Consider the following 27168-nt stretch of genomic DNA (forward strand, 5'->3'; position numbering starts at 1 on the left):
AATGGAGAGCAAATTAAAGGAATAGCAGGCATTCTCCAAAGACTCTTCCAAGCCCTGCAAATGATCTGGACTACACAAGTCCAGAGCCAAGTGGTCTACAGAGGTATTAGAGGCCAGCATCTAAGGTTCACAGCCCTTCACAGTGTGGTGACAACAGGGTACTGGATGGGGTGGGACACATCTGCCTTCTGCATTGCAAAAACAAAAAACAAAAAACCAAAAATGAAAACCAGCCCTCTTGTGAGCCTTTGCTCTCTCTAAGTTTTCTGTTCACCTGCAGCACAACACTTGACCAGCATGCATGAGGTCCTAGGTTCAATTCCAGAAGGCAGGAAAAAATATAAATAGAGAATAAGGTAGAGAATGATTAAGGGTGGCATCTGACTTTTGACCTCCACATGCACATATATGTGTGTGTGTGTGTGTGTGTGTGTGTGTGTGTGTGTTGTGAATGTCAACAGATAGATACACAGATAAAAATATACAAACAAAAAAAATTTAAGTTCCATGGGAGCTGTGGTACTCATCCAGTATGTGGAACGGGGAGAACTTAAATATTGAAAAGATAAACTGTTTTTAATAGTACCTACTCCTGCTCCATTCCAGTCACTGTGATAGAAGTATTCCTACAGCGAGCATCTGGGCAGGGGAGGAGATCTTACTGTCCTACAATTCTAGGCAATGGTTCCTAATTCCAGAGAAGTCACAGTGGTAGAAGCTTGAGACTGCTGGTCCCTCCACATCTACAGTCAAGAGCTCAGGGCAGGCGGGAGACGGTGCACCAACGCCACCTGCTGGCTGCTCGGTTAGCCTACTTTACTCTTACACAGGACAGAACCTGGACTAGGGGATGGGGCCACCTACAGTGGGCTGGGTCAGTTAAGTCAGTCTCCCACAGGCAACCTGATCCAGATAACTCCTCAGTGTGATTCTAGGTAGTCTCAAGTTCACAGTTCAGTGCCCTCATCGAGTTGTCCACTTGAGTCGCCACTTCATAGTCAGTGAATGAGTTACTGTGGTAACATTCTATTCACTCATTCGGCAGATACTTCTGGAGTGAATGCTTCTTAAATCAATTACTACTCTATTGCTGTGGCAAAATACCTGAGAAAGAAGAAGTTAAGGAAGAGAGGGTCGATTCTAACCTCCAGTTCAAAGGCATAGACCCCATCACGGAGGAGACAGTGGTAATAACATGTCCATAACCAGGAAGCAAGGCAGGAACAGGAAGTAGACCTGGGCTATGAAGCATCAAGGTCCGCCTCCAGTGACTCACTTCCTCTAGTGAGGCTCCACCCCCTTTCAAAACAGCCACAGCAGCTGAGGACACCAAGTGTTCAAATACCTATGGGGACACTTCACATTCCAACTTCTGTATCCCTTTTTGCTTAATTTGTCACCTCAGTAATGCTCAGCAGATATCTTCCTCCAAAAAAGAAAATGAAAATTCTATGACTAAACTTCAGGAACATTATTTGTAATTATTTCCTTAAAATTAACAAACAAACAAACTACTAGCCTTGGGCTGGAGAGACCACTCAGTAAGTAAAGTGCTTGTCACACAAACATAAGGACCAATATTCACACCCCCACCATCCACATAAAAATCCTGACCCAGGAAGCTGGCCTGCAACGCCAGTCAGGAGAAGCAGAGGCAGGCAGCTCTCTGGAGCTCACTGGCTAGCCCTCCAGCCAACCCACACTCAGTGAGAGGTGGAAACCAGAGTGGAGGGCAATGGCAGGAGACACAACACTGCTCTTTGGTATCCACACCCTCAGTAGATGCACACATGCACGCACACACAAGCCGACTCAGTACTGCAAACCTGTTCACTTTATGAGCAGCCTTTATTTAAATCTCTGCTTTGCACTCCTAAATGAATAAAATGATCTTAGTCACTGAGTAAATGTCCACCAGAATATAAATATGCGTTTTACTTCTTTTTTTCCCCTCCAAACTCCTGGAATTTACTTTGGAGAAAATGTAGAAACTTCACGTTTTGAAAATAATCTCATTTTTAACTCAGAACGAAGAAAATATATATCTCAGAGTAGACCATTTAGACCTATTCTAACTTTCCTGCTCTATACTTCCCAGGGTCATATGTAAATCTGTTTACATAATCCTGAAAACACAACAGCCCAGGAATGTTAACCCTTAATTCTCCAGTGCCCATAATTCCACACAGTTCTAAAAAAGGTACATTTCTAGTACGTCTGTCCTTAAATCTTTCAACTTTCCCCTAAATCTCCAAAATGAGCAATGGAAATAATGTCAGAGATATTCATGGTGTGTGTGTGTGTGTGTGTGTGTGTGTGTGTGTGTGTGTGTGTGTGTGTTGGGGGGCATTCCCAGGGAAACAACCCTTACCAGAGAAGTACTCCTACCACAGAGCCCCCGATAGAGGGGACTGGCTTACAAGAAACGTGGTTCCAAAGCTCTTAAGGAAGGGAAAGGAGAGGCTTGCCTCGAACCTGCATCCCTGACCCATTCCTGAGCACAGTCCCTAAGGCTGCCCTAAATGTGCAGCAGCAGCAGCAGCAGCAGCCCAGAAAACCCTCCTTCCTTGCTGGCTCCTGGCAAATCAAGCCTGTAAGATGAGCTGGCAACCTACCATCCTTGTCTCACTTGGTCTGTTCTGAGATGATGAATGTAAAGAGGGAAGAAACAGAGAAAGGACAAGACAGCTCCGAGGCCTGGGAGGCAATAGCAGAAACTGCCATGTGGTACTTGTGGCAAGCAGGAGCTGGGGAGTCTGGTGGTCAACAAAGGCAGAGAAAGTATGTTTAAAAGTACCTTATTTCAGAGATCTTTTGAAAAGACCTGGGGATGAGAGGTTGTTTAGAAGAGCTTGTCAGTTTACAGAACACTTTCAAAGGACATAGCAGTTAGCATGACACAATGTGGAAGGGATGTGAGTAAGCCCAAACACTTCAGAGAAAAGCTAGGCTAGCCAACAATAGGGTAGCCAAACGGGTGTGGATGACCTTGTCCAGAAGGACCTCTCTGTGCCATTTCTACCTGGGTCCTTCTGCTTATTCCTCTCTAGAAGCATCCCCTAGGAGAATCCCATGGGCTGAGCATCCCTGAAAACGGAAAGGATGTCTTGATAAGAATCTAGGAGGTAGGTATACCCTGGCATACTTCAGGTACCATGCTGGTCTGCCTACCAAATGAGGAGAGAAGTGGCCTGGGGAGGCTTCCAAGGAGAGAGCATTCACCCTGAGGGAGTTCTCACCATCTAGCTGCAGCTGACTTCCCAAGGGAGCAGCTTAGCCTTTCCTTCATGAACGCGATCCCATTCACAGTGTTAACCAGCACTGGATAGAAATTACTGTAACAGTGGAAGAAATTACTACAGCCTGAAAAGGAAGGAAGGAAGAAGGGAGGGATGGAGGGAGGGAGGAAGGAGGGAGGGAGGGAGGGACAAAGGAAGGAAGGGATGGACAGAGGGAAGGAGCGAGGAAGGGAGAAAGGGAGAAAGGGAGGGAAGGAGGGGGAAAGGGAGGGAGGGAGGGAAGGAGGGACAGAGGGAGGTATGATACAGATCATATTTGCCCTAAACTGACAGGGAGGAAAAACATATGGAAACCTGTCTCTGTGAGGAAGCAGAGTGCGGCTCTACTCGAGCCTCCTTGCAGGTGATTCTTCAGCACAAAGCCCTTCTCTGGTTGTTGCTGTCGCCATCTGTCAACTTGCCTCTACAACATCTTGGTTTAGAATCCCCAAGACACCCCAGCCAACTACTTGTTTCCTACAGGGACCTTCTCCATGTGTCCATGCAACCATAACCATGTAGTCCTTAGCATGAGCACAGGTGGTTGGTGGCCTTTTTAGCATCAGGAGAGATGGCCCACAGCAAATCTAGACACTGCTCGAAAGACACATCAAGGATGCACAAGAGCATTTTTTTTAAGGGGCTGGAGAGATGACTGAACAGTTAAGAGCAGTCACTGCTCTTCTAAAGAACTCTAGCTCGGCTCTCACTACACACATCAGGAAGCTCACAACCCCTGTAACCCCAGCCCCAGAGGATCTGAGGCTGCTGGCCTCCATAGGCACCTGCACACAAATACACATAGCCTCTCACAGACACACATGCATACACAAAATTAAAATGCAATGTTTTAGAACCTTATTTTACAGCATCTTGCCTCTGTCTTCTCTGTAGAACTTTCATACTCATTGTCCCACCTCAACTCCACGCTCACGTTAGAATATACATATCTAGCAAATCCATTTCTTTCACAGAGGCTGAATGTCTTTTCTCAGGCAGTATAACCTGTTTACAGCGGCACGGACACCAGACCTGGCATGTCCTCTGAGTGGCAAGAGATGGTTAGAGAAGAGGAAATGGTATATGGGAGAGAGTTTGACAGGAGGCACCTGAGGAGAAAGTACAGGAACACCCACCGCTCATCTCAGAAACCAGCCTGCTCCAAATGTAGCCTTTCAAACTGAGACAAACTGCTTTCCAAAGAGGGCTGCTTCAAGCCAGGCCCAACTTAAAGACCCGCCCCACAGCCATGCTTCTCCGTGTGTGGCCTAGAGCAGGGCTGAAGGTGTTAGAAACACTAAGTCTAGGCCCTCCTGCCACCTCCTGAGACAGAACAGCCTGGCACCTGGTGTCCTAACAAGCCCTCCAATAGACTGTTCGGTGCCCTCCTCAGGATGGGAATTACTCTTTTTTTTCCTCTGGAAACAAAAACCCAGGTCACTGAGGAAAAGGAAGCAGGTCTGCTGGTCAGGAGGCTCAGATCACGTCCTGGCTGACTCCAGCCTGGGGCAGCGGCCATACATCCTGCCACCTGCTGAGGTCAGCACAGAAAGGACGTCTTTCTCTACTCCTTCCTTGCCAAAAAAAGAAATAAGAAAAAAAGAAAAGAAAATGGCCAGTTCTACAGAGGGAACTAGATTCTGAATACAGCATCCCAGCTTCCAAGCTGGAAGCGGTGCCCCAAGCTGAAAAAAGAGGGGCTTCTGTAAGAATACATATGAGAACACTCAACACTATACAACAGTTTGCTTTCCCCACTATTTTGGTAATTTTTTTATTACATATATTTTATTTGGTGGGGGCAGCAAATGCCATCCCACCCTATGGGAGTCAGAGGACAACTTCCAGGAACTCGTTCCCTTGTCCCACCCTATTACAGGTCCCCAGGGTTGAACTCAGGTCTTCAGGCTTGGTGGCAGTGCCAGTGAGCCATCCCATCAGCACTTCCTGCAGTTTCAATCCTAATGATAGCATTTGTTTACTGCAGGCTCCATTGTGTCCCGCACTGAGCTAAGTATGACCTACATCTTATCTCATTTCTTCACTCATGCAACTCTGAGATATGGGAGCTATCTTCAACCCCACTTTACCCAAGGCTTCAGCAGGTAAAAGTCCTCGACTAGCTGGCCTTGCCAGCAAGTAATCCTAGTACTTGGGAGACCAACACACAGAGATTGCTGTGAGTTGGAGACCAGAGCCTATACTTCAGCCTTTCTATGTGGGAGATTCAGGCCATGAAACCAGAGAAGGGACCACGAAGGGGGAAAAGAGAGGACTTAAGGAAGAGGGGAGGGAAGAACGACCATGGTGGAATGCATTGGAGTTATCCCTGTGAGGGAATGATGGGAGGCAAGAGTGTGGAAGAGGAGGGCCAACAAAAACAGTGTCTGAAAGCCAGAACGAAATCACATTTCGTGCTAAATATTTTTAAATGGGACTCAGTAGGCAAGCGTGCCTGCTGCCAAGGTTGACAAACTGAGTTCAATCCCCAGAACTCACACAATAAAAGGAGTGAACCAACTCCTATAAATTGTCATCTGACCTCTACATGCTCACCCCCCACACACAACACATATATATACACAATAAATTAATAATTGTTTGTAAGTAGAAATAAATCAAGGTCAACACTAAGACTCACAGGTTTTAAAAGACAAAATTTACAATTAAAACGTAAAGCGTAAACATTTTAGAAGCAAGCATAGGCAGTCTTGGAGGCATGGGCCTAGGCAGGAGATCCTTAGGAGGGATCAACACCAGAAACACTATGCATAAAGAAAAAAAAATCAGTTAGTGACTTTACCAAAATTACAGACTTAATTTTTCAAAATGGTTCCAGAAGGAGAAGGAGAGGAGAAACCCATACTGAGGGAGAAGACACACGCCACAGACATGCACTCTACACAAAGAACGATTGGAGCCCAGTGGAAAAATAAAGAATCCAGTTCGGAAAGAGGCAGAACACAGCAAAGTAATGGGCCTTCCCCCCACAGAGGGCAGACAGCACATGAACAGAGAGGATGTGCACGTCTGGTAGGCACTGGGGGAATACACATTAAAGGTGCATTAAGCTTACAGCACCTATTAAAACACCTACTGAGACAGCTAAAATAAAAACCCATGACATCAGATGGTCAGGATGCAGAAAAGCCAGGTGTTTGCACTGCAGGGAGTGATCTAAAATAAAGCAGCTACTAGGAGAAGAGTTTAGCAATCATTTTATCAAAGCATGGTTACCATATAACCTAGCCTCCTGGATACTTATCTGAAATAGTGAAAAAAAAAATACGTCCACACTATTTGTGAGCATCCACAAATTCCTTATCGGGAATAAACAAGCACTGAAAGTATCCCAGGTGACCTTTAACAGGAGAGTGGCCAAACCACAGTGCATCCAGACCTTGGAATAATACTCGGGCAATAAAAATGAGCAAACCATTGATACAAGTAAAACTTCTGGTGGATCTCATAGAAACAGCAAAGAATAAAGAGCCCATCTCAAAGGCTCCATGTTTCAAGGATTTGTTTACATAAAACAAAATATGACAAATTTGCAGAGAATTATGAATAGGTGAGGTATCACTATGGTTCAGGGACAGTGTGGGTGGGAGGAAGACGTGAGTGCCACCATATTCAGGGAACAGGTAGAGCCTCCAGAGAGGGAATAGCTCTGCATCTTGACATGGAGCTGGATTCACAGTGCATGGGAGATGGACACACAGTATGTGTGCAGGCAAACCGAAGACCCCTGTATAGGCTCTGAGGACTGCACCCGTGTCACATGGGTTCTGCTAGGGTGCCATGATGATGTAATGGTCACCAGAAGAGGAGAATGGGTACCCTGGACCTCACCATTCTCTGAAGCTATGACAACATTGAATGGAAAGTGAAGAGTGGGTGAACTATAGATGTTTAAAAGATGACAAACAGAAATGAAGGCCTAAAGCTACAGTGCCAGCCAGCGAGGAAAAACACAGTCAACCACGTTCAGCAACACAGCCTTTAACAAGCTGTGCCCAGAGTCTTAACGGGAACAAGTTCTTAACTCTCATTCCTCTACTTCCTCCTAAAAAGAAAGGGGAAAGACCAAAACCTAAAAATACTGATTGTTGAGCCTCTTGGGGAGGCTGGGAGTTCTGCCTAGAGCTTGTGATGACTGTCCCCTAGGGTTTCACAAGTGATAGAAGAAGTCCTCCTGGTCCCAGCACAAAATCCAAGAACACCAATGGCTTCCTTCCAGAAAAATATTGTATACTGACCCATCTACTACTGCCAGGTGTACATAGAACCACTCCTCTAAGACAAAGCAAAGGCAAACCAACAGGAAAAAAATCTCTAGGCAAACAAATATAAAAACCTCAATAACCTCAGACAACAATTTCCAGCAAACTTTGTAATCAAATACATCCTCTGGCCTGACCTGCCTAACCCTTGCTTTTCAAGGATTCTGTCATCTTCTGAATTCTGGGTGAGAAGAACTCTCCAACATTAATGAAACATTCAAAATGCTACTAAATATCCTGGCCTGAGCTTCCATATGCACAAGCGCACACAGAACCCAGGCAGGAAAAAAACGCTATTTGAGAACACTTTGGTAAACGTTCGAAGTCTTAGCAGTTCTCACAGAGCTCAACATATTGGCCTGAAAATCAAAGTTCTGTACTGTGTTCCCTTGATCGGCATCACTGGGCGTTGAAGTCCTGTGCACTGTAGCGTTATTATCTTCAAAGCACTTTCACAAACCCCACAAACACCCCAGAAGACACATCCAGAGGATGCACCCTGGCAGCTCCCTTCTCCCAGCAGAACCCCCGCCTCCCTCCAGGGCTCTGGGGTCATACATCTGGGTGGGTCTGGACACCAGAAAGAGCACAGCCATCCAGCACAGCTCTGGACAAGTAGCCTGGAAGCCGCATTCTCCACACACAGAGACCTTCCCAGAGAACCACTCACATTTCTACCTTCATGTGCTGATGCTGCTGAAGGATGCGCTTGAGTCTCCACAAGCCCTTTAATCTGCTGACACCCCAGCACACAGTCTCCACACACTCTTCAGTCCGCTCACACCCCAGCACAGTCTCCATACGATGCTCACACCCCCAGCACACACTCTTCAGTCCTCTGACACCCTCCAGCACACAGCTGAACAGAACCGGACACACCTAGACGACAGGGCCTTCTTCTGAAGAGGAGGAGGAAGGGAGCCACAGGAACATCACCTTCCCCCTTGCTGGCCACCTCTAGGTGGACAAAGGTTTTCCTCATGGGGAAAACTGTGGCATGCAAGATGAAAAAAACCCATCTCACCTAGGAACTATGCACACACAAGGAACAGTACCAAATAAGAGGTCTCTATAACCTATTCTATGTCCTGTTCCATACATGATCCCCTCTGCACCCCTCCACCACTCCCCCCCCCCGCATAAACACCAAGAACCTCAACAAACAGGTCTCTAGAACTTTCTATGTCCTGTTCCACACATGACCCCCCCTCCACACACACATATACCAGGAACCTCACCAAACAAGAGGTCTCTAGAACCTTCTATTCTATTTCCTGCAGGGTTTTGTGTGTGTGTGTGTGTGTGTGTGTGTGTGTGTGTGTGTGTTCAGATCTATGCATTCTGCTCCTTTGCTTTCCTTCCACACGGGTCAACGTAAGAGCGTTCTTATTCTAAGAACTTGAATCCCAGAGATGCTTGTCCTGAGCAACAGCACCTAGGCCCTGTGTGGTAGGCGGCCAGAGAGAATCTTACCCAGCCTGGCAGCATCCACAGCCCACTTTTGGAAGCAGGAAACCATGAGCGTTCCATACTTCAAGCCCTGACTTTTCACTCCCTGAAAGGGAGTCTTCTGGAATTGTAGCTGTTTAATATTACCCGGTTCTGGTTGTGTGCACTTTCGGTGAACAAGTGGACACTGTTTGGAGCCCAGTGGACCTCTGAGGTGGACCACCCTCCACCATCACCAAGGACTTTAACAAGCAAATCACGCCAAACTTGTAATAGTCTTTGTAGGAAAACAGAACCAGGGGCCCGAAGCAGAGGAGCCAAAGGACCAAATACCATAAATGTAAGCGTCAAGGCCCGTGAGATGGAAACCTGTCTCCAGAAGCCGACGTCCAGAACCCACACTATCCCGGCTTAAAGGCATTTAAGACAATACACCCACAACAAGGGCTAAAAGGCAAACATTTCCCAGGAAAAAGGAGGCAGGAAATAGGGGGACAGGCCCGGGATTCGTCTCTTGAGGTCCCCAAGCAGGGGGCTTGGAGAGGGTGAGACCTCATTCCCCAGCCTGGCTACCTAAGGCTAGCAACAGCCGGTCCCCTGGGCTATCAGGGGCCGTCACCGGCCGAGGTTCTACTTTCCTGTCTGCCACAAATGTCACGTTCCAAGAAAGTTCAACCAGCTCCCCGTTGGAAAGTTTATGTTTCCTTCCGGAAACCAGATTCTTTTCAAGGCACTGCCAACAGGCCAGGGAAAGCCGGATCCAACCCCCGATTTGTGCAAGAAACTTGTTTGGGGAGAACAAAGAAGGCTCAGGGCGGAAGGGGCCGGAGCCTCCGGGCTCGGGCGCGTACTGGGGTCCAGGCTGGGCGCCCCGCGCGCCTTTGTCTGCGCCGGAGCAGCGGCACCCGCCAACCCTCCCGCCCCTCCGGCCACCGAGACCCGCCAGCCACACGGGAAAGGCCAGTCCCGCGTCAGGGGCCCGCGCGCGTACCCGAGTCCTCGGCCTCCCGTGGGAATCCGCCACCGGGGTACTGGCACTCGGAGGGTGGTACCGAACCGAATTCTGCTTTTTGTCTCGTTGAACCTTCTGGATCCCTCACGGGACACTCCGAGGCCCCAGCGCCAATCAGGTTCCCCAAGTCCCCACATCTGGAGAGGAGCTGATTGTCAGCCTGAGCTCCCGGGAGCAGCCGCGGAGACCTCTCCGCCCTGTCATGGGGATCCCTCCGCGACCCCACGACCCCGACCCTCTGCTTGAGCTGGTTACCTCTCAGCACAGGCTCGCAAGGTCCCCGGCGCGACTTTGCCCTCCGCATGGGGCGATCATGGGGCGATCCGGGCTTGGGCAACGCGGCGGCCGGGGAATGGCGGCAGAGGGGTGGCGGCTGGGAGGCGCGGCGAGGGGAGCCTCTGCCCTCGGGCAGCAGAGAGATGCCCCGTTCCCCCTCCAGTCCCACCCACCCCACCCCGCTGCCGGGTCCCTGGGCGCCCCGCGCTCCCAGTCGCCGGCGCGCTACCCCGAAGGGTCGCTGGTCTGATCCCTGTAACCCTACACTCCACCCCGCCCCGGTCCCGGCCGCGGGGCCCTAGAGCCCGTCCCCAGTTTCCCGTCGCCCCTCCCGGGACTTCGGAAACTGCCGGGGCTCAGGCTGACGTGTCTCCCAGAGACCAAAGAGGAAGACAGGCTCCTTATGTTTGTCCCCTGCTGCGTTTGAATTCCTGTCACACTCACCATCTCTGTCTGACTGCCGTAGAATCCTTTGCTGGAATATGCCTCCAAACTCCAGGATAGGCTTGGTTTAGGACCAACTTTTCTTCTAAGTGGAGTTTCCAAGTGAAAGCGTTCCCCAAGCTCCATCCATCAGGTAGGGCGTTCAGGATAGGAGGGGCTATGATGTGCTCCGCTGAGGAGCGGAGCAGCTAAACAGACCTTCCTTACCATCTTAAATGTTCAATGAGTTCTTAGGACTGCACATCCTGTGGCCACAACCCCCAGGCCGTTATCTGCTCAAGCAGAAGCAAAGAATTTGAAGTGTTGGGACAGTGTTTGTGACCCTGGCCGGCCTCCGAAATCAGAGCAACACTCCTCACTGGAGGCTACACTCACTGCCTTCTGAAGCCTTGCTCTAGGACTTTTCTGGTCTTCTGCGAGCGGAGGCCAATGGCTGCTGCCCAAGCCCTTACTTGGAGGGTTAGGGCACATCAAGGTTTCTGTTTGTCTGCTCTCCTTTTCTCCCTTCTTACCCGGCATGAGGGTGGGGGTCAGTCATGTCTGGCTTGCGCCAACTCCCTTAACTCACCTGCTCACACAGCTTCACCCCCAGTGTTCCTCCCAGATTCCATGACAGCCCTCTGATTTGGTAACCTCTGTTGCTCAGACAGAGGCCCAGATGTAATTGCTGGGACTTGTTTCTCAAGCACGGGCTCCATTTAAAGTCGTCCACCTTTGTAGAACACACAAACCCAGGGCTGCCCACAGAAAAGAACAGCGCAGTAGGTCCTCACTTGTTATGAGTCTGGACAGGAGAGAGAGGAGACCAGCTTTGTGTAGAGAGGGGGAGGGGCTGGGGTCCGATGAGCAGGAAAAGGAGGCACTGGGCATGAGGCGATGGAGCCCATGGGAAGTTGGCAAGGTTTCTCACCAAGGGTGCTTGGCAAGAACGTACAAATAGGGAAAAGAGTTTTTACTACAAAGGAGGAGACGACATGAGTAAATGGACAGTCACAAAAGTGTTGGCCTGTGAAGAACTGAAGAATAAGTGTATCATAGCTTTCTCTTGGCTAGTGAGGAAACTCCCATCTGGCTGTGGAACTACTTCCCTAGCGTCACAGAACAAGTTTAGTAGCAAAGCCAAGGGTGGAAACCCATTTGTGCTTCCTACCACACAGCGTCAATGCTGAAGGCCAGCTCAGGAGCTGACTCTGTGCCCTACAGCCAGGAGAAGCCAACTGTTTTGCTGATTCATCTGGGATGTAACAAACTGTGTAGATACGGAGAAGAGGTAATAACTGGAAGTGGAGGGAGAGGGCTAGTCCACACACCCTAATACCTCTACGGTGTTCCCGTAGAAGGGAGCAATGCTGACCAGTTACAAGCACCAACTCCAGGATACAAACAAGTGTGAGCCACGTCACAGCTCAGCTTAGTATCCTAATGACCTTGGACCTAATGTCTCTAAACCTCAATATCCTCCTAAGCAAAAGGATCAGACTAGCACCAAGTCATGCAAAGAAGTATAAAGTGTTCAAGCTAGTCTTAACTGTCAGCTTGACATAGTCTAGAGGCATCTGACAAAGGAGTCTCAACTGAGGGATTGTCCAAATCAAACTGGCTTATGGGCATGTCTGTGCGAGAGTTGATGTAAGAACTCAGCCCACTATGGGCAGTACCATTCCCTAGGCAATTAGTCCCAACTGTATTCTAAAGTTAGTTAGGCATGGCCTGTGGGGCAGCTAGAAAGCAGCATCGTCCATGTTTACTGCTGTACTTCTGTGACTGTGAAGTGAGTTCCTCTGTCAGAGGAACAGCAAGCCGACCTGCCTTTAGGTTCCTGCTTTATGTCCCTCAGTGGTCTGTCACCTGTAGATGAAATAAATCCTTTCCTCCTCCATGCTGCTTTTGGTCAGGATATTTGTCACAGCAACAGAAAGGAAACTGAAGCATATGGACTTAGTAAATCTATTTGCTGATGTTTCAGTTAGCCTCCCAGAAGCCCTGTAAGATGGACAATTTTAGACAGTTGCAATGAGATAAGTCTGGAGGGAGGGAGGATATCTCTGGTGATATCTAATAAGAAAGATCACAAAATTTTGAAGGGCTTTCTCTTTTCTCTAAGAAGGCTATCCTGGACGGAGGTGGGGGTGGGCAAATTTGTGACCCTAGGCACAGGAAAGGGCCCTTCTGAAAAGAATGTGTCATGAGCACAGTTGAAAGACTGGTTTGAGGAAAATGTTAAATGACTTACTATCTTCTGGGGGAAAAGTCGAGGACAAAGGTTGAGAAAAGTTGAGAAAAGAGGAAGATTGGACCCTGTGACGCAGTTCACAGGGGGAGAAAGCACACTTGCAAATGAAGCAAGGTCGAGCAAGGAAGAAGTAGGGAAGCAAAGGGCGTGGGAAGCCCAAAGGCTTTCCTCCAATCCAGCGGATCTCTAGGGAACAGCCTGCAGGCATTAGAATCTTCTGAGTTCATCAGGTGAATCTCACCTGCATTCCTCAGGTTGACTCCAAGTAGCCTGATACAGGGCAGCCTGGGCAGTAAGCCCTGCTGGAGGCCAACTTCCTTGAGCCACTCAACCCACTCAACTGCTAATAATCTGTACCTTGAATGTAGAAAGTGAATGAGTGTCCTTCTAATGAAATGTATCTGAATCTACTGCTCAGAAACTATGGGCTGAAAAAAGAGGATGCGGCTCTCACAGGACTGTCTCTGTAACGTTTCAAAAACACATTTAGTTGAAGATTCCAATGTTCCATTTGAGACAGAAATAAGATATAATAATGATGGTGACAACAATGATGAGTTAGTTCATGGTGGTACATGTATAGAGTGGCAGAGGCAGGAGGATCACAGCAAGTTCTAGTCTCACATAGAGAATACTAGTCCAGCCACAGTGACTACTAAGACTCTGCCTAAAATAAATAAATAATTTGTCTTAACTAGCAAGCAAAGTAGTGATTCATAACTGTGCTTCTGGGGCAGGGGGCAGGGCAGATCTATATACCCACACTAAATGCCAACATCCACTCTAACCTGACTCAAGTTTTTACCTGCTAATTACCAGGGATGGTGACTGATGGGCCCATCTGAGTGCCTTCTGGGACCAAACAGGATGGATATTGGATACTGCCAATAGAATATGGGCAGGGGTGGTAAACTGAGTTACTAGAGGATCCACATAGAGAGTGACTGCAGTCTTAGGGTAGGACCAGAGCTCTAGCCTAAGTTCTTCCAGACTTGGGGGAGAGGGGGAAGTAACACAGGAGGTAACATCAATATCCGCATCTTAGGAACTTAGCAAGAGTCTCTTTCCTCCAGATTTTCAAAATACCAAGGACATTCAATACTTTATCAGCATACAAATCCATCTATCCACACACACTCAGCTCCCATCTGAACACACAGGCCATGTCTTTATTGGCTTGTGCCTTGTTAAATGGACACCAAGTAGCTAAAGAAAATGGCCCAAGCTTGCTGGGGAAGAGAAAGATGACAACAGAAGGCGAATCCACAGACTTGACCACGAGAGGAATCACAGAGCCTCCTCTAGGATGTCACTTCAGCCTTTTGGTCACAGTTAATGACTGTTAAAACAATCAGGCAGCCTTGATTAGAATGACTTCTTTTGCTTGTGGAAGGATCGTTTTAAAAGTCTGAATTCCATGGTACTTTCCAAAGTGTGATTTTTTAAACCACAGTAAGTAGGGATTTGAATTCCCCATCTCCAAATTCAGAACATTTCAGCATAGATGTTAGAACTCACAGCGAGCCTCTCAGATGCTCACTGGGTGGTGGGGTTCTCAGGGTTCTCACAAGCATGGGCTATACCAGAACTGTAACCACTAAAGGTGAAGGCTGATGGCTGACACACAGAAGTCACAGGCACTCTTGAGGCTCAGAGTGGACACACACGAAGGAGTGTAAGGGACCTGAAGACTAACAAGGGGATCTCTGTTATTGCTTTTGTTTGAGGGTGGGTTTGTTTTTGTTTTAGGCAGGTTCCTTGCTAGGCAGCTCTGGATATCCTGTGCTCACTATGTAGCTGAGGCTAACCTGAGCCCATGGTGATACTGCCAAAGCCTCTCAGATGTCAGGGTTACAGGTATGCCCGGCGGCACCTGACTGAGAAGAGGATATTCCAGACAAAGTCACACACACACACACATTAGCTTTGGAGTTGATGGACCAATATACACTAGCATCTTCTTATTTGTAATTTCATTTTCTGAAGTTCAAGTTTACCTAATCAGCAGTATTCCAAAACTATTACTTGGCAAATTCTTGGAATAAAATCTCCATAAGCTTTGTGAGGACCCTTGTATGATCTCACTGCTGTCCTTTGTCCAGTGTGTCCATGCAACATCCATTTCCCGCCCATTCGTATGTACAATACAAGGCCAATATATTGTATACAAGGCCAAGGACAATAAATTGTATAACTGCCTGGTTTAGTTATTATTACTAATTTCTTAATAGGTCTATTATATAACTTAAATTAGGCATGTGTACGTATATGTTGGAGAAACTATATTACATATAGATGCATGAATTACTTTTCTCATTCCCATAACTGAAGACAAGACATAATTAAAGAGAGAAATGATGCTTCAGGTGGGAAGGCATGCCTGCAGAAATTCGGGGCTACTTCATTGCATCTGGGCAGACCAAAAGATAAAGAAAGGGGCTTCCAGCCTTTGCCTGGTTTAGTTTTTCCCTCTTCCATTTATTGAGATGTCTAGTCCATGAGATGGTGCCACCCACATTGCACCTTCCTCTGGGGAAAGCCTTGGCAAACACAGGCAAAGGCTAGGCTTCCTCAATGCCCTGTGCTGTTCTTAAACCGCTAAAGCTGACAATGTAAGCTGACTGTCACAATAGGAGGCTGGCACCCACAGGCAGGAGTGGCGGATACCTTCTTTGGCTAAGGGCACTACTCTGCTCTCCACAGACAAAAAGCTCCCCCACCTACAATTTTTTCATTCACTCTTCCATTTCATAAAGACAACAGTTTGTCTTCCCATTCTTAGCTTGTTTCCAATTGTAAAATCATATCCTTGAGTAAGTCATGCATGCCTCCTCTAAAGAGCCAGGCACATGCCCTGCCCCATCTTGTGACTTGTTGATGGCACCATGATTCAGGGACCAATACCTGTGAGGTTCTGGGTACTGAGAGAGGAGGAAGAGGCAGGAGAAGGTCCTTTACTACTGCCAGACTCATTCCTGTGGAAGAAGGAAAGCAGAAGACAGGGAAGGAGCATGAGGAGGGAAAGTGGACAGATAGCCAGCGTAAGATATTTTTAGCATTCTGGAAACTATGCCCAAGGGTGAGAAAGATGCTCCTAAGAAAACCATTACATAACAGAATCTTCCCACTGCTTCGATGAGCACCCACCACAAGCAAAACAACTTGGAGAAGAATCTCAAAGCTTATAGTCCACCATGAAAGTCAAAGCAGGAACTCAGGGCAGGAACCTGGAGGCAGGAACTCAGGGCAGGAACCTGGAGGCAGGAACTCAGGGCAGGAACCTGGAGGCAGGAACTGATGCAGGGGCCATGGAGGAGTGCTGTTTATCAGCTTGCTCAGCCTTTCTTATATATCTCAGGACCCAGGGGTGACACCACCCATTGGGCTCAGCCTCCTGCATCAATCTTTAATCACAAAATGCTCCACAAAGTGCTCACAGGCCCATCCGATGGAGACAATTTCCTAACTGAGGATCTCACTTCCCAGATGGCTGGAGCTTGTGCCAAGTTGATGGAAAACCAACCAGCACAGAATCCATCAAATGGAAATCTGCTTACACTTGAAAGTCACTGAAGGACTTTGGGATGGACAAATGGCCAGACTCTGTGCTATCACCACAACAGGGAGTACGGCTCACTAAGTTATGGCTCTGAGGCCTGTTTGTCTGGGTGATTTAGTTTCAAACCCTCAGTGACACACTGGTCTCTTGTCTTGTCAGTTTCTCCTGGGGTGTTATTGCTTAATATTCACTAAGCATGTAATTGGAACCATTAAAACGTGAGAGACAGAGATGATAAGATCATTACCAGAGAAAATGTATTTATATTCAGAAGTAAATGGGAAAGAGTAAAGGGTATTTCATTCTGAAAACTGGCTACAAACACAGGCCTTAAGGGGGAGATGCTGAACAGAACATGTAGCTGTGACTATAAAGAGGTTGGCAAAGTAACCATTCAGATGATTGGGCACTAGAATTATTAGGTTATTCTGATTCTTATTGAGACTATCACTATAGAAACCTTGGGACTACTGGAAGCTCAGGATAAATTTCTCTGATTTATGACTTAGTGTGAGGTTTCTCAGCCTTTGGCACTGACAGGAGGCTGATAGCTTTTGCTGTAGGATACTGCTCTGTGTTATAGCTGGACAGGCAGTGGCAACCAGCTCTTGATGCCTGATTAAGAAAACAGAACTAGAGAGACCAGTCAGCATTCAAGAGCACCTACTTGCTGCTATTGCAGAATACCAAGGTTCAGTTCCGAGCACCCACATAGTGGCTTACAACCATCTATAACTCCAGTTCCAGGGGATCCACCCTCTTCTGGATCTGTAGGCACTGCACAACATACATATATGGAGGCAAAACTCCCACACACATAAAGTAAATAGTTTCTTTAAAGAAAGAAAACAAACAAGAGATCTCTAAACATTGCTAAGTGTACCTTAGGGCACTAGGTTGTTCTGGGTTGATAATTACTGAGCTGATTAACTGTCACTGCCCAATAGAAAGAGGCCCATGGGGTTCTCTCCATATTGATCTTTCCTTGACGGAAAGCAATCTCAGTCGCTTCTGTCCTGTGATTGTATCTCACATGCAGAGAGCAACGGCCATTTGTCATTTTTCCATGAAGTAAACAATTTTTTTGTTCCATTCCTAATGCAGATACCCATTTATATATAAAACTGAAAGCACACACGAGTTTCTAAAAACATCAAGACAGACAGCCCTAAAGGAGGCGTAACCCTTGGGCACCTATGGTTAATCCACACAAGGGCCAAAAGGAGAAGCTTGAACTTGAGGAGAAAGGTTAGCTGGGGGACGTTGCCCAATTGGTAGAGTGCTCCCTTAGCATAAGAACCCCTGGGTTTGATCCCCAACACCACATAAAGCCAGGCATGGTGACACACAGCCCAAAGAGGATTTCAAAGTCATTCTCAGTGTGCTGGTGCTTTGATCAACTTGACTCAAACACAGAACCTTTTCCTTGATTGAGAAAATGCCTCTGTAAGGTTGGCCTGTGGGCAAATCTATGAGGGTACTGGTCTTAATGATTGATGTGGAGGGGTTCAGCTCACTGTGGGTAGTGCCAGCTCTGGGCAGGTGATCTTGGGGTGAATAAAAAAGCAGGGGAAGTGAACCATGGGGAGCATCCCAGTGAGCAACACTCCTCTGTGACATCTGCTTCAGTCCTGCCTTGAGTTCCTGCCCTGACCTCCTTCAGTGATGGACAGTGACCTGAATTGTGAGCTGAAATAAGCCCTTTCCTCCTGAAGATGCTTTTGCTCATGGTGTTTTATCACAGCAATAGAAATCCTAACCAAGTGTACTGGCTGGTTTTGTGTGTCAACTTGACAGAGGCTGGAGTTATCACAGAGAAGGGAGTTTCAGTTGGGGAAGTGCTTCCATGAGATCTAGCTATGGGGCATTTTCTCAATTGTCCCTTGTGGGTGGTGCCATCCCTGGGCTGGAAGTCTTGGGCTCTATAAGAGAGCAGGCTGAGCAAGCCAGGAGAAGCAAGCCAGTAAGGAACATCCCTCCATGGCCTCTGCATCAGCTCCTGCTTCCTGACCTGCTTGAGTTCCAGTCCTGACTTCCTTGGTGATAAACAGCAATATAGAAATAAGACAAATAAACCCTTTCCTCCCCAACTTGCTTCTTTGTCATGATGTTTGTGCAGGAATAGAAACCCTGACTAAGACACCAAGACATTTAACTTTCATAGTTTAAGGCTAAACGTGGCTACATGAGATCCTTTAAAAAAAAAAAAAAAAAAGAAAGAAAGAAAGAAAGAAAGAAAGAGAAAGCTGACCAGCCAACAGTAGACCTTTCTCATTTCCTGGTGGGCAGCAACAGTGAACCAGGCACAGTTGTACACATCTTCGGTCTCAGCACTTAGGAGATAGACACAGGAGGACCAAAGACATTCTTAACCTCATAGACAATCTGAGGCCAGGCTAGCTGGTCTCAAACACTAGTTCTCAGCAGCAGACCATACAGAAGCCTCCCCTGTCACCAAACCAAACCGATACTGATCCTTCGACTCAGCCTCCACAGCAACTGGGGTTCTACTCCAGACTCCTTCCTCTGCTGTCAAGAACTAGTCATGAATTACTTCCTGTTAAGGAGTAACCTGCAAGTAGATACAGGTGTGGGCTGCTGCCCAGTGTTTTAAAAGCTTTGAAAAGTAGAAAATGGCATTTCTGTTAGGTGGCCAGTAATCCTATGCAAAGTAAATCTGAGGGCTCAACGGTTACAGGGAGAAGAACATTAAGGAGAAATAAATATGCAGATACACGTGGTGTTGAAATAAACGCATGCTCGTGCTCTGGGGATGGATGCTCATCTCCAGAAATCCTGCTGCAGCAGACAGCAAGAGACAGGCACGCCAGCACTGAACATCTGTTTCCCCCATTTTGCCAAAGAACATTCTTTTTTAAATCCCCTTTCATAATTTGACCTGCTCCACTTTCTGGCAGGGAGCCCTAGGAGTGCATCCAACTTAGGATGGAAAGGAGAAGGAAGGAAGGGAGAGGAGCCTGGCCTGAGCAAATGGGGGCTCCAGTGGGCAGGGAAAAAACAAGAGGAAAGGGGCGCTGAAGGGGGAGAAGAGAGAAGAAGGGATGGGGAACAAGGGCAGCAGTCAGGCAGCAAGTCAGCCTAACGTGTCCACCTGGTAAAACAGAGTACAAGCGTGAGGCACGTAGGCAGGGCACAATTAGGAAAGAGCAAGAGTGTGCCCCCAAACTGTGGTCATAGCACCCTAGAAAAGATCAGGCCGGTTAATCACACTCCTTGACACCCAGCTCACCACCTCGGCCATTGTGTGCTTAACAAATGGTACAGTCCCTATGTTTTTATGGAGGCACACTCCTGTTTAACATTCAGGAACAACTGGCCACCATCCTATTCATTCCTTCTGGAAACTTCTACATGGCAGAGAAAAGGCTCTTTACTTCCCTCTGTATGCTTTATCCCATAATCCCATATTCTTCCCTTACTTTTTTTTTTCTTTCTTTTTTTTTCCAAAGTGGGCACCCACTCATCTTCTGGAATTTGTGGCCTCTCAGCCCCCTGTTTCTCCCAGCTGGGGTTGTCACCTCCTGAGCAAGCTGCACAGTCACTTTGTGAACAAATCTGGGGGTGGGGCAAGGATTCCTTTTAACGATGCAGAGCCCACGCCCCGCCCTCCACCACATTCCAGCCCTGTAATCCCCCCAAACCCTGAAGTTCTCAAAAGTTTGCTTTCCCTTACAGGTGTGTCAGTATCACCAGGAGCCTTGAGTTCCAGGGCCCTGTGCTGAAACACAGGGATCCTAGAGAAGTTTCTGTACCGTTGCTTTACACCCTGCCATAGAAAATCCCTCTGGAGCATACTGATTATTGTTGCATGAGTCTACAACAACACAGCTCTGAACAACTGCCATCTACAACAGTGTCCTGAACAGCCACATTTGACTAGGTCCTTGAAGAAGAGGCTTCAGGACCAACACTCCAAATCTATGATGCCCAAGACCCAAGCTCCTAAAGTAAAATGGTGTGATTTGGCATCTAACCTGTACCTGTCCTCCCTTGTAAATCTTAAATCGTGCCCAGGTTGCTCACAATATTTGACACTGGCAAACACTATTAAAAGCTGTTACACTATGTTGTTCTGGGAATAATTAAAACACTTGCACATGTTCAGTACAGGCACAGTAAAAAAAAAAAAAAAAAAAAAAATCTGACTACAAATGATTGAGTCCCCACGTATGGAATGGATGAGTGTGTGTGTGTGTGTGTGTGTGTGTGTGTGTGTTGTTGCTGTTGTTGTTGTTGTCTTATCCAACTCTCAACTGAATCTCCCCAAAAGAATAAGGTGCACTCTTCACCCCAGGAAACTGAGATTGGCTCCAGAAACCAAGGATCATATGTCTAACCTTCTAACAAGCTCAGTAGCCTTGTGCAGATAATTCCAACTCTCTGAGCCTCCTTTTTCTTCTCCATAAAATGGAAATGTCTTAATGGGCTTTAGTGAGTTGCTCTGAGGATGAAAGGGCTGCTATGGCCAGAAAGATAAATCACCAGGAACCGAGCAGCTCAGTGTGGGCAACAGTAATCATGTGGAGTCCTCTGTGATTGTTCTGTTGGAGCCCGGAGGCTGGACCACACCCTGTGGGAGGGTGAGGTTTCCTGTGAAGGGAACTGAATTTTCCACTGTCAATCATTCAGAGAAAAAGTCATCTGGAGTAAAATCTGCTTCCCTCCCTTTCAGAAGCTCTGTCTGATGCCTCCAAGGAGGATGGCTGGACAAACAGGCTTCCAAGGGGTGGAGATAGCTGGGGTGGATCCAGGGGTGGAGTTGGAGGAGAGCTTGGAGCTAGGCAGATGGCCAAGTGGATCTCAAACCCCAGGATGAGTTGGGTTTCTACAGTTATCAGAAAGACCAGGCCCTTTGTGAGACTTTGAGGGGACCCAGGACACCAAATCTGCACAGAAGAACACAGGGCAATGTGAACTACACAGACACTCAGCAAACCAAGACCAAGGCTCTAAGTCTAGATGTGAGCAGGGATACCAAAGGCCACCACCAGCATTCAATGATCACCAGTTTTTGCAGGAGAGAGGACATGGACTGTTCACCATGATTTTAACTGGCTTTCTGATCTCTGGGCATGATGCTGTTACAATGGTCAGCATCCTGTTCTGAGGATTCCAGGACATTAAACTGGAGGGTAGCTTGAAAGGAAGCCATGGCACCTTAAGTCATGTAGTCTGATGAATCCTTGGAAACTGTCATATTAAGGATACCAACATAGGGAATGACTTAAATCCCACTCTGTTGAGCTGGTATGGCTCCCTTGTATGAAGAACAAGAGTTTAAATTTCTGTTCCTTCTCTTTGTTCATCTGCTATAAATGGAACAGATAAAACTAAATCTGCAAAACATTTCACCCAGAAAGATGTGTTCATGATTTCTTGAGTCTCGACACACTTTCTTGACACAGAGTGGGAAAGGATGGCAAGTGACAATATTATTCAATGTATATGCAAAAATTTAAATGTTTACAGTTTTGAGATCATGCTGGAAAGTGTTTGAGTACCTGCCTAGGACCAGGAAGACATCTAAGGTGAGTTCCTGCTGTTGGCTGCTGAGTTTAGATACTGCTCACTACTACAGCCCAAAGTCAGTTCTATTACTATCCTACTGCATCAGCTGTGGTTCAAGGTTCAAGACTGAAGGGAATTTGAAGAAGGGACTACTTAGCACACTGTAATGGTCAAGGCTAAGGAAAAGCAAAGAGTTAGAAGGAATCACACATTCTGGTCTCAGTGGGGGATGGTTCCATCCCTGTGGTAGCTAATTTGAAACTCTATCTTGGTTGGATTAAGAGACACTCCCCAGTATCTCCAGCCCCATCCCATGTGCATCCAGAACCCCTCATTAGCCCAGGCCAGGTGGAAGCCTAGAAATGCAAAGAGACATTCTCCAAGACACAGGACAGAGTGGGAAAGGTGATGAGTAGCTTTGGAAATATGTTTGAAAATAGCTGGCACGTGACCTTACGATTATGAAATGTGGGTAGGGATGAACCTGTCCAAGATCAGAAGGCATGTAAGAGATTAGCTAATATCCAAACCTGCACAGTATATCTCTGCTCCATACTCTTAGCCTCTAAGACACACTGCCTGTAATTTGTTAAGATTCTTGTCACTCAGCACACCACTTTCTCTCTCTACTCTGCCCAACCATTCTGATAAGACAACCTTTCCTCCTCCTATCTAGTCCAGTCTCCAGCCTGCTTGCGGCTGGGATGGCAATGGAACTGAGGATCGGGTTGTAGAATCCCAGAGGGAGGCTGTGTGCTGCTCTTGGATGTGTCTCCCTTCTCTCTTCTGTTTCCCTGAGCTGTGGAATCAGTGCCAGTTCCATCTGGCCACTCGGTGGAACTGCCCTGAGGAGCCAGAGCATAGAGATGCCGCCCCCACTATTCAAGGACTGCTGATGTTTGCTGGGAAAGGGAAATGAGCTTGGATCCTGTTTAAGCATTTACATGTTGGCCTTTGTGAGAGTAACCCACCTAACAAAGATGCCAAGCTTGTGTGTGGCCAAAGTGAGACTCGAGCCACAGTCTGAGCAACCGTTAGTGACCATCTGTGTATGAGATGCCCTGTTCTTCCTATACCAAATTAAACTGTACCAGCCTTCCATGAGATGATGGAGCTGTAACTCAGCTGGACATGAGGGAAAGAGTACTTTTAACTTCAGACAGGATTGTCAAGAGTGAGCATCCCTCGCACTCCTGACTCTCTTGTTTGCTAAATAAACACAGAGAATCCCGTGGAGTTTATGACCCCCTACACATGGTGATGCCAAGGGAGGAAGCAACCTGGATTTAGAACCCTCTACCATCCCAATGCTAAATCACAAACCAGAAACAGGACTCTGGTGGTGTGTTATGCCCCTAGTATTGGGGCACACAAATATACAGGCTCTTATACAGAGCTCCAAATGCTTTCCTCATCTGAGAAAGATGCTGTGGCAGATAAACATTTAAGTTCCTATTTTAAGAAAGTTACACAAATGCTATCTTGTTCCCCCCTCCCCCACAACTGGTCCTGCACATCCTGCCTGGACATAGCAGGCAAGAATAGCACACGAAAATCCTTTCTCATGACACACTGGCCCATGGGGGAGTTAATGCTGATGGCTCCCAAGAAGCCTGGCCTCAGAAACCTCGTCTTCTGCTCTCTCAGGGTGGTTTGCCAGACCTGAGCAGACAACAGTTAAGGAGCTGACTCAGGGTTCTAGAGCAAGAAGCCGCCACACAGGACAAGCAGTCAGGAAACAGAATGGTGGCAGCTTGCTTTGAGTAAGAAGGGGTTCTTCACAGTATCTAGTTTTTTTTTTCTAAAATAAATATGTATTCCTACAGACTAGCACATTAGAGTTTAAAATGTCAGTTTGAAAGATACAGAATAGGAGCCAGGCAGTGGTGGCGCACTCCTTTAATCCCAGCATTTGGGAGGCAGAGGCAGGTGAATTTCTGAGTTCAAGGCCAGCCTGGTCTACAGAGTGAGTTCCAGGACAGTCAGAGCTACACAGAGAAACCCTGTTTCAAAAAAAACAAAAACAAAAACAAAAAAAACAAAAAAAAGAAAAAAGAAAGAAAGAAAAAAGAAAGGAAGAAAGATACAGAATAAAGTGGATAATCCTAATGGATGAATAAAGAAGACAGCTAGTAGATCCCAGATCAAGAGTGCAGCTCCCTGTCATTACATCATCTCAGGCTGAGGGTGTAGTCCATCATGGTAGGAAGACACGTTGGCTGAAGCTGTTTGCTTACGTTTCAGCTGTAGAGAAGAAGGAAAAGGCTCATCCCGCTTCCTCCTTTCTTCCTTTGGATTCAGTCAGGGATCCCACTCACAGGATGGTACTGTCTACCTTCAGGGCAGGTCTTCCCTAAGTTAATCTGTGCACTGTATCTTGGGTATTCTGTACTTTTTTTTGGCTAATATCCACTTATTAGTGAGTACATACATACATGTCCTTTTGGGTCTGAGTTACCTCACTCACGGTGATATTTTCTAGTTCCATCTATTTGCCTACAAAACTCAGGATGTCCTCATTCTTAATAGCTGAGTAGTGTTCCATTGTGTAAATGAACCACATTTTCTGTATCCATTTTTCTATCATGGGAGATCTAGGTTGTTTTCAGCTTCTGGCTATCACAAATGAGGCTGCTATGAACATAGTGGAACATGTGCCCCTGTGGCATGGTGGGGCATCTTTTGGGTATATTCACAAGAGCAGTATAGCTGGGTCTTCAGGTAGATCTATTTCCAATTTTCTAAGGAACCTTTCAATTGATTTCCAGAGTGGTTGTACCAGTTTGCAATCCCACCAGCAATGGAGGAATGTTCCTCTTTCTCCACATCCTCTCCAACATGTGTTATCACCTGAGGTTTTGATCTTAGCTATTCTGATTGGTGTAAAGGTGGAATCTCAGAGTCGTTTTGATTTGCATTTCTCTGATCACTAAGGACTTTGAACATTTCTTTAGGTGCTTCTCAGCCATTTGAGATTCCTCAGTTGTGAAATCTCGGTTTAGTTCTATACCCATGCCTCAGTCCCACTTGGGAGGGAGAAGAAAGCAATCATGAGTAGGGAGGAAGGGAGGGACCTGGGAGGAAGAGTGAATGGGGGGGCAGGTGCGGGGAGAGGGGGACCTGATTTAGTATTGGGTGAGCAAAAAATACTAAAGCCCCGAGGGGCAGCAGAAAGAATGGAAACAGGCTACCTTGGGAGATAGGAGGTTGGGAGGACCCTCCAGAATGCACCAGAGACCTGGGAGGTGAGAGACTCTCAGGACTCAAAGGGAGGGACCTTAGATGAAATGCCCGACAGTAGGGAGAGGGAACTTACAGAGCCCACTTCCAGCAGGAAGACAGGGCATCAAATGAGGGAGGGGGGCATCCCACAGTCACAACTCTGACCCATAATTGTTCCTGTCTGAAGGAATTACAGGGATGGAAACAGAGAGGGGTCTGAGGAAAAGAAGGCACAGCGACAGGCCCAAAGTGGGATCCAGCTCAAGGGGAGGTCCCAAGGCCTGACACTATTACTGAGGCTATGGAGTCCACAAAAAGGGACCTAGCATGACCACACTCTGGAAGACCCAACAAGCAGCTGAAAGAATCAAGTGCAAATATTTGCACCCAACCAATGGACAGAAGCAGCTGACCCCTGTTGTTGAATTAGAGAAGGCTGAAAGAAGACTAGCAGTCTCAATTGATCTGGACTCCTGAGATCTCTCAAATACTGGACCTCCAAACAGGCAGCATACACCCGCTGATATGAGGCCCCCAACACACATACAGTAGAGGACTGTGGGGTCTGTACTCATTCAGAGATGATGCACCTAACCCTCAAGAAACTGGAGATCCCAGGGAGTTTAGAGGTCAAGTGGGGTGGGAGTGGGGCCATCCATGTGGAGAAGGGGGGTTTGTGGGGGGGAGGAGGTATGGGGTGGGGAACAGTCTGAGGGTGGATGGGGGGAATAAAATATGGAGTGTAAAAAATTAATTAATTAATTTTAAAAAAAGAAATGTTAAAATATTCTCACAGACACATCCAAGGGTATGCTTACTAATGCCCTAAGCATCTCTTAATCCAATCAAGAGGGCAATAAAAATGAGGAATCACATGACCTGGTCACCACCCTCAGCAGTATCTCACGATAGTTCTGCATCCAGTGGAAATTGATCTTAGAGATCTAGAACTACCAGAAAAACGAAGCCCCACATGGTGACTCCTCCTCCCCACACCTACTCAATAAACAGTTATTAAAGATTTGTATATGACCAGCACTGTTTCAAAGATGAAGGGACAGCCATCTTTGCCTGCAAAACGTGTAGTGATGTCAACTTTGAGTGCACTCTGGGCAATGCAAAGCAACAACGCAAAACAACTTTGATTATTGGGTCTCCCTCTTCTCCAAGGATTTTATTGCGGAATGCGGCCTTGTTGGAGGAGGTATGTCACTGGAGGTAGCCATTGAAGTTTCAAAAGTCCATTCTAGTCTCTCAGCCTCCTTTCCCCTAAATTCTCTCTGCCCTCTGATTGTGGATCAGGTGCAGGCCCTCAGTTACTGCTTCAGCACCATGTCTGCTCACCTGCTGTGATCCCCCTTGGTATGATCATGAACTCACCCTCTGAAACTCTAAGTCCCAATACACTCTTTCTTCTTTGTTGCCTTGGTCAAGGTGTCTCTTCACAGCAATAGAAAAATAATTAAGATATCCTAGGAGGTACAGCATATAGAAACAGTTGAAAGATGGATCAAGGAAGAAAGGAGAAGAGAACCATGCAGACAGAGGGAACTAAGGGGATTCTGGAGCTGGCCAACATAACTAGACTGCTGCAGTGGGTGGGAGAATGTGTATCTGAGAGCCCTCCTGTGTCAGACCAAGGGCCTAGTCTACAGGAGAACCACTTTGAGGTAATTAAGCCGAGTGCTATGGTTCAAATGTGCAAAGTCCCTATAGGTTCATTTCATGTATGTACACTTGGTCCCACTGGTGCTGTTTTGGAGTGTTGTGGGGGTAGAGCCTCATTGGAGGAACTATCACTGTGCCTTGAAAGCTGATAACCTGGGACCATCTCCTGTCTGCTCTCTGCTTCCTCACTCTGGGTCATATCCCCAGACCATCCC

At 47.1% G+C, this 27168-nt stretch overlaps 1 protein-coding gene across 7 annotated transcripts in view; it reads right to left on the reverse strand.

Annotated features, from left to right (window-relative positions):
• The window catches only part of Amotl1 (angiomotin like 1), a 125259-nt gene that overhangs the window by 61050 nt on the left and 37041 nt on the right, over positions 1–27168 (reverse strand). Inside the window, exon 1 of one of the 7 annotated variants that reach the window (XM_031346139.1) lies at positions 10743–11198. The exons of 4 other annotated variants lie outside the window; for them this stretch is intronic. Coding sequence is in view for 1 of the 3 variants with exons in the window: in XM_031346136.1 (XP_031201996.1) it covers positions 10278–10326 (49 nt within the window). In the remaining 2 variants the exon portion in view is untranslated. Of the gene's footprint in view, positions 1–10001; positions 10160–10277; positions 10528–10742; positions 11199–27168 lie in introns of those variants that run through there. 2 more of the 7 variants (XM_031346136.1, XM_031346140.1) reach the window with 2 other exon arrangements.

The sequence above is a fragment of the Mastomys coucha genome, unplaced genomic scaffold (genome assembly GCF_008632895.1).
Source record: "Mastomys coucha isolate ucsf_1 unplaced genomic scaffold, UCSF_Mcou_1 pScaffold23, whole genome shotgun sequence".
NCBI classification, from domain to species: Eukaryota; Metazoa; Chordata; class Mammalia; order Rodentia; family Muridae; genus Mastomys; species Mastomys coucha.